The following is a 12,408-nucleotide window of genomic DNA, read 5'->3' on the forward strand; positions in this document are numbered from 1 at the left end:
ACTTTGTGATGGGGAGGCTCCGACATGCAACTATATCATCAATGAACACAGCTACAACATAGTGTACTACTTTGTCAATGGTATCTATTCTCAATGTGCAGCGTCTGTAAAGATTATATCCGATCTTTATAGTAGGAAACAATGTCTCTTTCTACAAATCCAAGAAGGTGCTATGAGGATGTCAAAAGGGCATTCATAGTGCTTCAACCTCATCGGGGTATTGTTTGTGGGGCTGTAATGATGCGGAAACTGGAGATACTTTGATAGTTGATGACATATTATGTAATCTTGCACAAAATTATTGTGAAGGATGAGGGCGAAGGAAAGCCCGGAGTTTAGGTCCACCTCCAGGAGCAAGAGCTAGAGCATGTTGCCAACTTTTGAGATGCATGATGACTTCGAAATCAGCAGGTACACATGCAATTTTTCATTGACCTTGCAGAGCATACGTGGATTCAACCTGAAAACTAATAAACTGTATATTTTATGTTTCAATTTATGCATTGTGATATTCATTACTCATGCCAATCATTGTAGTATGTATTTCTATGGATGAATACTTTTTATTTGTGTGTGATATTCACTGCTTATGTGCAATGACCGACGTGCATATGTTCATATGGATTTAAGGTTTTCAAAATAAGGATTATAATTATAAATGAAAACATTCGAGAGACGAATCAACACTAATCCGTGAACATATAGGAGCCCGGATTTGCGAGTCCGCGGTGGTAGACGCTCTGGATGCGACAAGCGCACACCGAATCCGTTGCAGCTGATGATTGCGAGATGATAAAATCGAGTGCGCGTCGTGCTTTACAACTGCACACCACCATCTTAGTCTAAACACGGGTTTACGTTAGTGTGGCCGATTTCTGAAAGAAAAAAGCGCATGCGACCGAATCGTCCGCACACGAACATCATGGGGCCTGAATTCCGTTCCCAGCTGATCATCAAAACTGTAAAATGCCCAAAAGGTTAGATGGAAAAACACTTTCCTTCTCCAGCAATCATTTGCGAGCAGTACCGAACCAAACCAGGATATGATGCGGTAAAAAAAAGACGGAACCAGGCCAGAACGGCCGCAGAATATCGCGCCGCCGGTAGTGGTGGTGGAGTAAACGCCAGCCGGGTCGCGGGCTTCCCGCGCGCGGGCTCACGGGCGTGTCGCTGCCGCGCGGGCCCGGCCGCAGCCCTGTCATTGACTGACAGAAGGAGACAGAACCACAAGTGGCACCCGTGCTCCATATATGCGCTCTGCCTCTGCCAGAGCACCAGAGCATTCCCGGTGCTCTGCTCCTCCCACCCGTGTCCGCGTCCTCTGCGGGAAGCTTTTGGAAGCTTCAAGGCATGAGGAGCAGTAGAGTCCGCGGAGGAGGCGGTGGTGGTGGTGGCGGAGAGGCCGCCGCCTTCCTCGCCGCGCTGCTGTGCGGCCTCCTGCTCTTGCTCGGCGCCGCCGACGCGCAGGGCATCCGGCGCCCCTCGGCCTACAAAACACTACGAGGTAAACGCCTCTCTCCTCCTTCTGTATTTGTTTCTGGGGGCAGAAGCACGGCTGAAGGAAGGCTCCTCCCTCGCCGACGTTAGTCGGATGGTTCCGGCAGGTTCTGGTTTTTGTTGGAGGCGACCTTCCGTGAGGTGAGACTGTGCGAGAACAGAGCGCGCGTCGAATTCCCCCTAAGATCCTACAGCGGGTGGGCGTAGCCGCCTTCGCTTCCATGAATCAGAAGGTAGGGGTGGCCCTCCCTCCTTCTGGTTCTGAAAACAACAATATTCAGACGGTTGATTTTTGATAACAAAAACCTACTACAAGGTTGATTGATAATCTCCGTGGGGTTAATTACTCCTGTTAATAAATAAATAAATAAAAGTACGTAAGGATGGTATTCTGAGCAATTATTCAGGAATTTGAATAACCGTGACTAATTGCTGTGCAGGTGATGCTCCCCTTGTTATCGCCCAAGGCGGATTTTCAGGGGTATTTCCTGATTCCAGCCAGGCCGCCTTTGCTTTCGCATTGCTTGCCAGCGCACCTGATACAAGCGTGTGGTGCGATGTGCAACTCACAAAAGATGGCGTTGGGATTTGCCTTCGAGACATAAATATGGCAAACTGCACCAATGCTGCAACAGCCTACCCTGCGAAAAAGAAGAAGTATGTCATCGATGGCGTGCCCAAAACTGGACACTTCTCTCTCGACTTCACCTATTCTGAGGTCCAAAACACTTACTGTGAGTACCACTTTCAGCTCTCTATTGAAGCATGTCATCTGTACATCTCAATTACGTACTACATGCTGGTAAACGTGGACGCTGGACCAATCTATCTATCTATCTATCTATAAACACACTATGCTTCCTAATTTTGAAGCTCTCTCATTCAATTGAGGCGTTCAATTTTGAATTTGGTTTACAAATTTTGGCTGGGTCAACGATTTTGAGAGGTTATTTTGAATTGGGTTCATAGTTTTTATTCGATTGAGATGTTCATTTTCAGATCTGCTTCACAATTTGGACTGGGTCAATGATTTCGATTGAGATGTCTAATTTTGAATTTGGTTCATGATTTTGACAAACTCAATGATTTCTCAAATCAATAAGCAACAACCAGCCTATAAAAACACATGAGTCCCGCAAACCCTCTCATCACCTGGAAAAAAAGGAATCGTCAACATGCAACACTGTAGCACCAATATAGTACACTCAGTCGTCAGTGCAAGAAACTTTCCCACATACATATGGATTTATAAGCAGATGACACAAAATCACACCTATAGAAAGGCCCCACCAAAATACCGCATTATAAATAAAGAAAACAATCAAACATACATTATCATCTTCCTCACGCATCAAATTTTATATATGAAATCCCGACAACACAAACGGCACAGCAAAGCACGCACAACCCTTATAGTAAGAACTAAAGTTACTGGCATGCCTTTCCTCTCGCTCTTTCGTTGTTTTACATAGACATTATATGTTTTATATTAGTTCTCTGCTCTTCTTTTCTTCAGATTGCATGATTTTTCATCGCTCCAGTTTCTTTAAAAAGGTTTGACCTGATGATATATTTGTAGCTATTCTTCTTACCTGATTATCCAATCTTTTGTGCAGTAACACAGGGATTTTATTCTCGCACCGACAGGTTTGATTCCATATATAATATCTTTTCCGTGACAGACTTGCAGTCCCATATCAAGCCGCCTTCCGTTTGGCTGAATGTTCAGGTAAAATTTACTGTTCTTGCAATTTTGCCTTTATCTGCTACTGTTGCTACTTCTTTGTCGAATCCCTTAAAATCTAACTTCTTCTTCACATGTGTAGCATGACGTCTTCTATTCGCAACATGGTTTGAACATGAGAAGATACATAGTTTCCATCCTAAAGAGTGTCTCTGTGAAGTATATTTCATCACCTGAGATAGGTTTCCTCAAAAGCATATCTAAAAGAGTTCGCGGCAGAACAAAGCTTGTGTTTCGCTTTCCTGATAACTTTCTGTCTGATCCTTCTACAAACCAAACCTATAGCTCACTGTCTAAGAACCTAACGTTTATTAAGACAATTGCTTCTGGTATCATGGTCCCCAAGAGCTACATCTGGCAAGTGACGAATGATAACTATCTGCTGCCTCCAACATCCTTTGTCCAAGATGCCCACAGGGCAGGGTTAGAAATATATGCATCTGACTTCGCAAATGATAGGATTATTCCCTATAACTACAGTTATGATCCCTTGCAAGAATACCTATCATTTATAAGTGATGGTGGCTTCTCCGTGGATGGTGTGTTAACAGACTACCCTATTACTGCATCCGAGGCTATTGGTAGGTTACTTAGTTTCACTTCTTTTTAAACCGAGTACTTATGAAATCATTGACTACAGTGTTGTTTCGACTTTCCGCTTCATCATGTTTTTTTTTCTTGAACCTTAACTAAGATCTTAACATATAGGGATAAAGGAATAACTCTGTAAATATACAATGACAAACAGCGTTATACCTGTGCATTGGTTGGAGACAAATGTGATCATGTTTTTTTTCTTTATCATGTCATCTTATTTGTACATCTATAAATGATTAAAGGATGTTTCTAACTTATGGCTGGAGACAAGTTAATTTTATGCCTTTTAACCTTTGAGCTTGATTGTGAATCATTCTCTTTTATCGTTTGAACTTGTGATCTCTTATTAAGCAAATGCACTAGATTACAATCATTCGCCTGTTGAACACATTTCTCTTTAACGCACTGCATCCTCGATAATCTTGCCTTCCCCTAAGCCATCCAACTTTAGACCTTTAGCCAATAAGCAGAAACATTGGACTTTGTACAAATGTAGCATGCATCAAATAATCAAAGGGATGTTTAAGAAAATGCAGAACACTTATTGATTGTTTATAAATATGTGAGCAATATAGTTTCTTCTCTTTGCTAATTCATTTGAATCTTCTTCTCTTCAGGCTGTTTTGCTAACTTGAATGAAAGTAAGGCGGATCATGGTATGTATATCTAGGCGTAAATCCTAGTACTTCTGCCAGCCATGGTGCTTGGATGCCTACAAGTTCAACTCTGTTTAATTGTTTCAGTGTTTCTCTGCAGGGAAACCTTTAATTATTTCGCATAATGGTGCCAGTGGAGACTATCCGGATTGTACTGATCTTGCCTACCAGAATGCAATTAAGGATGGTGCGGACGTGATTGACTGTGCCCTTCAGGTCACAAAAGATGGAGTTCTTATTTGCATGAGTTCCATCAACCTGCTCGAGACCACCAATGTTCAGAGGACACCTTTCAGTACCCTTACATCTGTCATTCCTGAAATTAAGAGTACAGCAGGGATTTATACATTCAACCTTACTTGGAACAACATTAGCGATAGTTCTTTGAAACGTGAGTTCCTTCATCACAGCGTGGATATGCTTCTTTTTTTTATGTTGTTTTCTGTGGAAGTTGATGGCTAACAACTGAGAAGTATGTGGATGGCATAAAACAAAGGATTGATTCTTGTAGTGTCCTCATACCTGCCCTTTTTCTGCAGCCAAGATATCTAGCCCATTGAGTAGCTACTATCTTGTAAGAAACCCGAGATACACAAACAATGGGAAGTTTGTCAAGTTCTCAGATTTTCTGGAATATGGAAAGGATCAGGATTTGTCTGGCATCATGATCATTATCGAGGTGATACTTCCACTTGAAGTAAACTCAACTTTAATACCTTAGGCTATGCTTACTACCTCTAATTTGACTTTCTTATATGCAAAAAAGAGAGCTCTAGTTTAAGGAATTGTCTTTTCCTTAGCTGTACTTCCTCTATTCCAAAATAAGTGTTGTGGTTTTAGTTCAATTGAACTAAAACCACAACACGTCTAGGTGTGTAAGTCACCTTACAAAAACCAAATAGTCCCAAAACACTTAGTCACGGTACATTAACTCACTCCTCGTTTCTTGTTTCGTGACATATCAACCAATAAGAGATGTGGGTCGTGCATGCTTTGAATGACTTGAGACTACCAAACATGACATGCAGTGGTTAGTTCATTTTATGCAATGCTATTAATTAGCAAAAAGACATTAAGTTCTCTCGTTTTCCCCTCCGCCTTGGTCGCGGTGCACAACCTAAGATGACTTACATTTCATCACCATGTATTCTCTTATTGGCAAGGAATATGAGAATCATGAATGTACCGAACATGCAAAACATTGGGAATAGCAAATACAGATATAGTGTGTAATTATATCCATTATTATGTGTGCAGTAATTAGTGCCGTGTTCCTCGCTAAGGTTATTATTGAAATCTCATATTTGTCGCACAAGCGTTACCTAGAAGTCAAATTTCTTGCAATTTTCTAAAGCTTTAATCACTGGAGTCCTCTTAATTGATTAACATATCTTCTATAATGCAGAATGCTGCATTTATAGCGAAATCTTTAGGAGTTGATGTTCTCGAGTCCTTAACCACTGCCTTAAATGATGCTGGCTATAATAATCAAACGACCAAGGAAGTCATGATCCAGTCAACAGATAGCGCTGTTCTTGTCAAATTGAAGCAGCAGAAAGCAAAATACAAGCTTGTTTACACTCTCCCGCAAGGCATTGGGGATGCTTCTCCTTCCTCACTAGCCGATGTCAAGGAGTTTGCCGAGGCTGTGGTCGTTGACAGGAATTCCTTTTTTGCAATAAGTTTGCAATTTATCATCAACCAAACCAGCCTGGTGAAAGACCTGCGGTCCGCAGGGCTAACGGTATATGCGCAGGTGTTCCGCAATGAGTTCCTATCACAACCTTGGGACTTCTTCTCGGATGAAACAGTGGAAATCAATAGCTATGCCCAGTCGCTTAAAGTCGATGGCTTAATTACCGACTTCCCCAAGACAGTGAGGAGATACAAGAGTAAGTAAAATTCGCCATCTTTCATTCGTGTTTTGCTGCCTGTACCTACCTTTTAGGCACGCTGAAATTTAGCATTGCGCCATGCCTAGTTGTTTAGACCAATTTGTAATATTAATGGCTGTGGTGCCTCTGCCGAAACATTTTGGACATTCATATAACTAACAATACAGTATTTGACCTTTGCTATATTTGTCTTGGCAGGGAATTCTTGTACAGGAAAGGACAAGCCCGCCTACATGGAGACCGTTGATGTCGGCGGCCTCGTGCAGCTACTCCAGAGAAATGCCGCTCCTGAGGCCCAGCCGCCAGCGGTGGCACCGATGCGAGAATTGAACGAAACAGAGGTGCTGCAGCCGCCATTCCCCCCTGTCGCGCCTAAGAATGCACCTCCTGGTGCCGCCGCACCTCCCGGTTCATCGCCATCTGATGCTCACACGACGGCTGTAAGCACCTGCATTCTGCTGGTAGCGGCCTGTGCAGCTCTGCTGCTTTGAGCAGCAGACCATGAGGCTGTGTGCCAGTAGGTTAAGTTACCGGAGGAGCCGTTAGACTTGCGCAGGCAAGCTATTATCTTGCTATTTTGTGCAATATATACACACAGTTACATCGGGTGTTTGTTTCTGTAGCTATTCCGGCACATTGGTGTATTTGATCTATCAATTGAATTGAAGAGGTTCGGTTCTATCACACTAGCTAGCGCAGGTGCTCCATATTTCATACCACTACATTGCTGAGTGCTGACCGGTGGGAAGATGCTATCTACCATTGTTGTGTATAGAAGAACTGTACTTCTTAGCTGAAAAGAAGTGTTGCGCTCTGAAAATTGAGGAAGTGTGCATGTTTCTAGATTCAGGTGTAAGGTCTCGGCACTGTTAATAAGTGTGATGTCTTATTTTATCGCCAAAGAAACATGTGTGCAGCACAAGACAGATAATGGTAACCAAAAAAGGCGAAAAGGATGAACGAGTGGAGGCAAGTAGAGGCAGGTATCAGATTACTGGGCGCTAGTCTGTAAAATCAGCACGAGATACCCAGAGAAAACCAGCCAGGATTGTGCAGGACACAAGCGAAAGCCGAACAAGATATTCAGATAAAACCACAGAAATCCGTGTCACCTAGAAACCATTAGGTTCGAGCAAAGCGTCTCAAAACAGATTTATCTTTTTCTCCGAAAAGGAGGTTGTTGTACCTGACCCTACGAACGGAATACGATTAGCGCATCATCCTAGCATGATATTCTCTCGGTTATAAGATCCAACGGAACAAACTCACCAAAGATGGGACCGCCGGAATCTTGGATCTCACCCAAGCAATTGCCTTGAGAGATCATCTGCAGCCGGCTCCTCGTCATGCTGAAAGAGGTTCAGCAGGGCAGGTTGAGGCTGTCCACCTGTCCGTACAAGGAGACCGAGAGATGGTCATGAGTCTCAGGTGATTCCCTGGCCATGAGCAGACGGGCATCTTCGCCGTCAAACGACAGATACTCCACTGATCGTGGTTGGGCAATTAGCGGTACGTAAGAGATTCGTCTAGGGATCAAGGACATGCCCAGATCTAGCACCGGTGAGGAAGGTGCAGTGCAGCGACCTTCCTCTCACGTAGACTTTGCTTCATTGGTTTTTGTTTTTGGTTTTTTTGATAGCTAACCAGGCTTGCCGCCTGGTAACTTCGCTTGTTCGGAGTTATGTCGGACTTGATTTTGAAGGCGCAAATCTATGATCCGGCCCAGATGGCCAAACAGGTTTGTAGTGAAAACCGGCTTTTTTTTGCGAAAAGGATGAAGATTTACTTGAAAGTACAAAACACCTCAAATATACTGGACCATCGACTACATCTCAAGGTGTGCAAAACCAAACCAAAAACCAAAAACAGAAAAAAAAAACCAAACCAAAATTTCAGTTTTTCCTGGTTCTGGTTTCAGTTTTCAAATAGGACGACGCTACGCGTCCGCCGGCCGTTTTTTGACGGCCGTTGGATGCCCGACCTGATAGCCGCCCAATCTACTGCTTGTGCCCTGCATGCCCATTAGTTATTTCCCGCAATAACCGCTCTGTTGCAGAAACAATAGCACTCTTACCCTCAGCCCCCGACAGATCTGCGCCCCGCGCGGTTTCGCAACAAGAACATTTTCTGTAACAAGAACATCTCTCTAATTACATGAAATTTGATCTACACAGAATCATCAAGAAGTGCCAAGGTCTAGATGCTCTCACTGCCCCCCTTTTCAAATGAAGAGATTGATAATGTAATTAGAGAAATGCCTGCGGATAAAGCCCCTGGCCCGGATGGTTTCACGGGCGTGTTTCTCAAGAAATGTTGGCCGATAATTAAGGAGGACTTCTACAAACTTTGCCATCAATTTCACTCGGGCAATCTTTCACTTGAGAGCAGAAATGATGGCTTCATCACTCTCATCCCAAAAATCAGCTCCCCCGAGACGATCAATGACTATAGACCAATCACGCTCTTGAACTGTTGTCTTAAGGTCATCACGAAAATCCTGGCCAATCGCTTACAAAAGGTCATACTCAAGATCGTGCACCGTAACCAATATGGATTCCTAAAGGGAAGAACTATTCAAGATTGTCTCGCGTGGGCATACGAATACATATATCAGTGTCAACATTCCAAGCAGGAAATTATGCTCCTAAAACTAGACTTTGCCAAAGCATTTGATACGATTGAGCATGAGGCCATGATTGATATTATGAAAAGCATGGGGTTTAATGAAAAATGGATCAGCTGGATTCGATGCATCTTCTCCTCAGGTAAATCATCAGTGCTACTTAATGGAACACCTGGTCGGCAATTCCTTTGTCAATGTGGAGTACGGCAGGGCGACCCCCTCTCTCCTCTCATTTTTGTACTTGCGGCCGATCTTCTTCAAGCAGCCATTAACGATGCTTTTCAGCGCGATCTTATACGCCTACCTTTTGACACTATCTTGATCATTCCGGCATGCACGCAACAAGCTCAGATTGTCAAGACTATACTAACTGACTATATATGCCTCCTCAGTTGGACTAAGAATAAACTTCCACAAATCTACTCTTATACCAATCAATTGTGGTACAGAAAAAAGTGATGAGATTGCCAACATCTTCGGATGTGTCGTGGGGAAAATGCCATTCACTCACCTTGGGCTACCGCTTGGCACTACGCGGCCCTCTGTCCAAGAGCTTATGCCCCTTGTTTGCTCACTCGAGCGACGTTTATCTGCCACCCTCAACATGGTCTCTTATGGCGGCAAACTATCCCTTCTCAACTCGGTCATTACATCGCTCATTATCTTTGCCATATGTACTTTGAGACTGCTGATGTCTACTACACAACCTTCTTCTTGTAGACGTTGTTGGGCCTCCAAGTGCAGAGGTTTGTAGGACAGTAGCAAATTTCCCTCAAGTGGATGACCTAAGGTTTATCAATTCGTAGGAGGCGTAGGATGAAGATGGTCTCTCTTAAGCAACCCTGCAACCAAATAATAAAGAGTCTCTTGTGTCCCCAACACACCCAATAAAATGGTAAATTGTATAGGTGCACTAGTTCGGCGAAGAGATGGTAATACAAGTGCAATATGGATGGTAGATAATAGTTTTTGTAATATGAAAATATAAAAACAGCAAGGTAACGAATGATAAAAGTGAGCGTAAACGGTATTGCAATGCTAGGAAACAAGGCCTAGGGTTCATACTTTCACTAGTGTAAGTCCTCTCAACAATAATAACATAATTGGATCACATAACTATCCCTCAACATGCAACAAAGAGCCACTCCAAAGTCACTAATAGCGGAGAACGAACGAAGAGATTATGGTAGGGTATGAAACCATCTCAAAGTTATACTTTCAAATCAATCCGTTGGGCTATTCCTATAAGTGTCACAAACAGCCCTAGACTTCGTACTAGAATAACACCTTAAGGCACAAATCAACCAAAACCCTAATGTCATCTAGATACTCCAATGTCACCTCAAGTATCCATGTGCATGATTATACGATATGCATCACACAATCTCAGATTCATCTATTCAACCAACACATAGGACCTCAAAGAGTGCCCCAAAGTTTCTACCGAGGTGTCACAACGAAAACGTGTGCCAACCCCTATGCATAGGTTCATGGGCGGAGCCCGCAAGTTGATCACCAAAACATACATCAAGTGAATCACGTGGTATCCCATTGTCACCACAGATACGCACGGCAAGACATACATCAAGTGTTCTCAAATCTTTAAAGACTCAATTCGATAAGATAACTTCAAAGGGGAAACTCAATTCATTACAAGAGAGTAGAGGGGGGAGAAAACATCATAAGATCCAACTATAATAGCAAAGCTCGCGATACATCAAGATCGTATCACCTCAAGAACACGAGAGAGAGAGAGATCAAACACATAGCTACTGGTACATACCCTCAGCCCCGAGGGAGAACTACTCCCTCCTCGTCATGGAGAGCACCGGGATGATGAAGATGGCCACCAGAGAGGGATTGCCCCCTCCGGCAAGGTGCCGGAATGGGTCTAGATTGATTTTCGGTGGCTACGGAGGCTTCTGGCGGCGGAACTCCCGATCTATTGTGCTCCCGGATGTTTTTAGGGTATATGAAGATATATAGGCGGAAGAAGTACGTCAGGGGGGCCACGAGGGTGGAGGGCGCGCCCTAGGGGGGTGGGCGCGCCCCCTACCTCGTGGCCTCCTCGAAGCTTCCCTTACATGCACTTCAAGTCTTCTGGGCTTCTTTCCTTCCAAAAATGAGTTCCGTGAAGTTTCAGGTCAACTGGACTCCGTTTGATTTTCCTTTTTTTCGAAACCCTAAAACAAGGTAAAAACAGAAACTGGCACTGGGCTCTGGGTTAATAGGTTAGTCCCAAAAATGATATAAAAGTGTATAATAAAGCCCATATACATCCAAAACAATAGATAATATAGCATGGAGCAATCAAAAATTATAGATATGTTGGAGACGTATCAACTGCCAACAAAGATCATTGAGTTACTGGACAAAATAAGAAGGAAATGCTTGTGGATCAAAAAAAACGGATCATGGCAACAAAATTAACTCCCTTGCTTCCTGGGACATGGTGTGCCGGCCCAAGGCCAGTGGTGGCTTGGGAGTATTAAATCTGCGTGTCCAAGGGGATGCCCTATTGCTAAAATATCTCCACAAGTTTTACAATAAATGGGACACACCATGGGTGCAACTGATTTGAGACACTTACTACACAGACCAACTCCCACATGCTTCCGACCCATGCGGGTCGTTTTGGTGGAGAGATGTGATCAAGCTAATACCAACTTACCGGGGTATTTCAAAGGTGAGCGTGGGGAATGGTGAAAATGTACTCTTTTGGAAAGATATGTGGAGAGAGGAGATACTCGCTGAATCATATCCTCGAGCTCTCTCATACGCCAAAAATGAGGATCTGTCTGTCAAACAATTCTTGGGCATCACCACTTTACAAGAGGCGTTTCATTTACCACTCTCCCCACAAGCACATGCAGAATTGAGACAGTTACAATCTGAAGTTTCCGAAGTTCAGCTCTCCAATGAGATTGACAAGTGGACATATGTTTGGGACACCAACCTTTTCTCTGCAAAACAATACTATACATTCTACTTCATAGAAATTCAAGTGCATGAAGCTTTCGGATGGATTTGGAAATCTAAGTCAACCATGAAAATAAAAGTCTTCGGGTGGCTGCTACTTTCTGACCGCCTCAACACCAGGAATATGCTTAAACGACGACATTACAATATTGGAGATGTTCATGACTGCATTCTTTGTGGATTACCAATTGAGGAGACGTTGGAGCATCTCTTCTTCGAGTGCCACTTCAGCTCTGACTGCTGGTCCCACCTTGGCCTCTCTTGGCCTCAGGGCAACACAAGATTAAACAACATCTCCAAAGCAAAAGAAGACTGGAATAGGCCACTCTTTATGGAGCAATTTTTGCTGGCTGCCTGGAGTATATGGAAGGAGCACAATAACAAACACTTTAGAAAGATCATACCCTCCAAAACTTC

At 43.5% G+C, this 12,408-nt stretch overlaps 1 protein-coding gene across 2 annotated transcripts; it reads left to right on the forward strand.

The window, feature by feature from the left end:
• Positions 1-1,263: 1,263 nt before the first annotated feature.
• LOC125524516 (glycerophosphodiester phosphodiesterase GDPDL4-like) lies at positions 1,264-7,073 on the forward strand. 2 transcript variants are annotated; one of them, XM_048689559.1, is made up of 10 exons: positions 1,309-1,504; positions 1,588-1,730; positions 1,938-2,231; positions 3,114-3,226; positions 3,324-3,822; positions 4,456-4,494; positions 4,595-4,885; positions 5,034-5,173; positions 5,900-6,386; positions 6,588-7,073. In XM_048689559.1, exons 3-10 carry the CDS (start codon positions 2,105-2,107, stop codon positions 6,878-6,880), a joined length of 1,989 nt encoding a protein of 662 aa, XP_048545516.1. In that variant the 5' UTR covers positions 1,309-1,504; positions 1,588-1,730; positions 1,938-2,104; the 3' UTR covers positions 6,881-7,073. The 2 variants fall into 2 exon arrangements, with proteins under 2 accessions (XP_048545515.1, XP_048545516.1); XM_048689558.1 differs by lacking the exon at positions 1,588-1,730 and having other exon boundaries at positions 1,264-1,504.
• The last annotated feature ends 5,335 nt before the right edge of the window (positions 7,074-12,408 follow it).

Source organism: Triticum urartu, chromosome 7 (genome assembly GCF_003073215.2).
Source record: "Triticum urartu cultivar G1812 chromosome 7, Tu2.1, whole genome shotgun sequence".
NCBI classification, from domain to species: domain Eukaryota; kingdom Viridiplantae; phylum Streptophyta; class Magnoliopsida; order Poales; family Poaceae; genus Triticum; species Triticum urartu.

Coding starts and splice junctions, on each gene's coding strand:
- LOC125524516 (XM_048689558.1), top strand. CDS start 1,351: ATGAGGAGCAGTAGAGTCCGCGGAGGAGGCGGTGGTGGTGGTGGCGGA. Junction 4,495..4,594: donor TGAAAGTAAGGCGGATCATG/GTATGTATATCT, acceptor GTTTCTCTGCAG/GGAAACCTTTAATTATTTCG. Junction 6,387..6,587: donor GACAGTGAGGAGATACAAGA/GTAAGTAAAATT, acceptor TTGTCTTGGCAG/GGAATTCTTGTACAGGAAAG.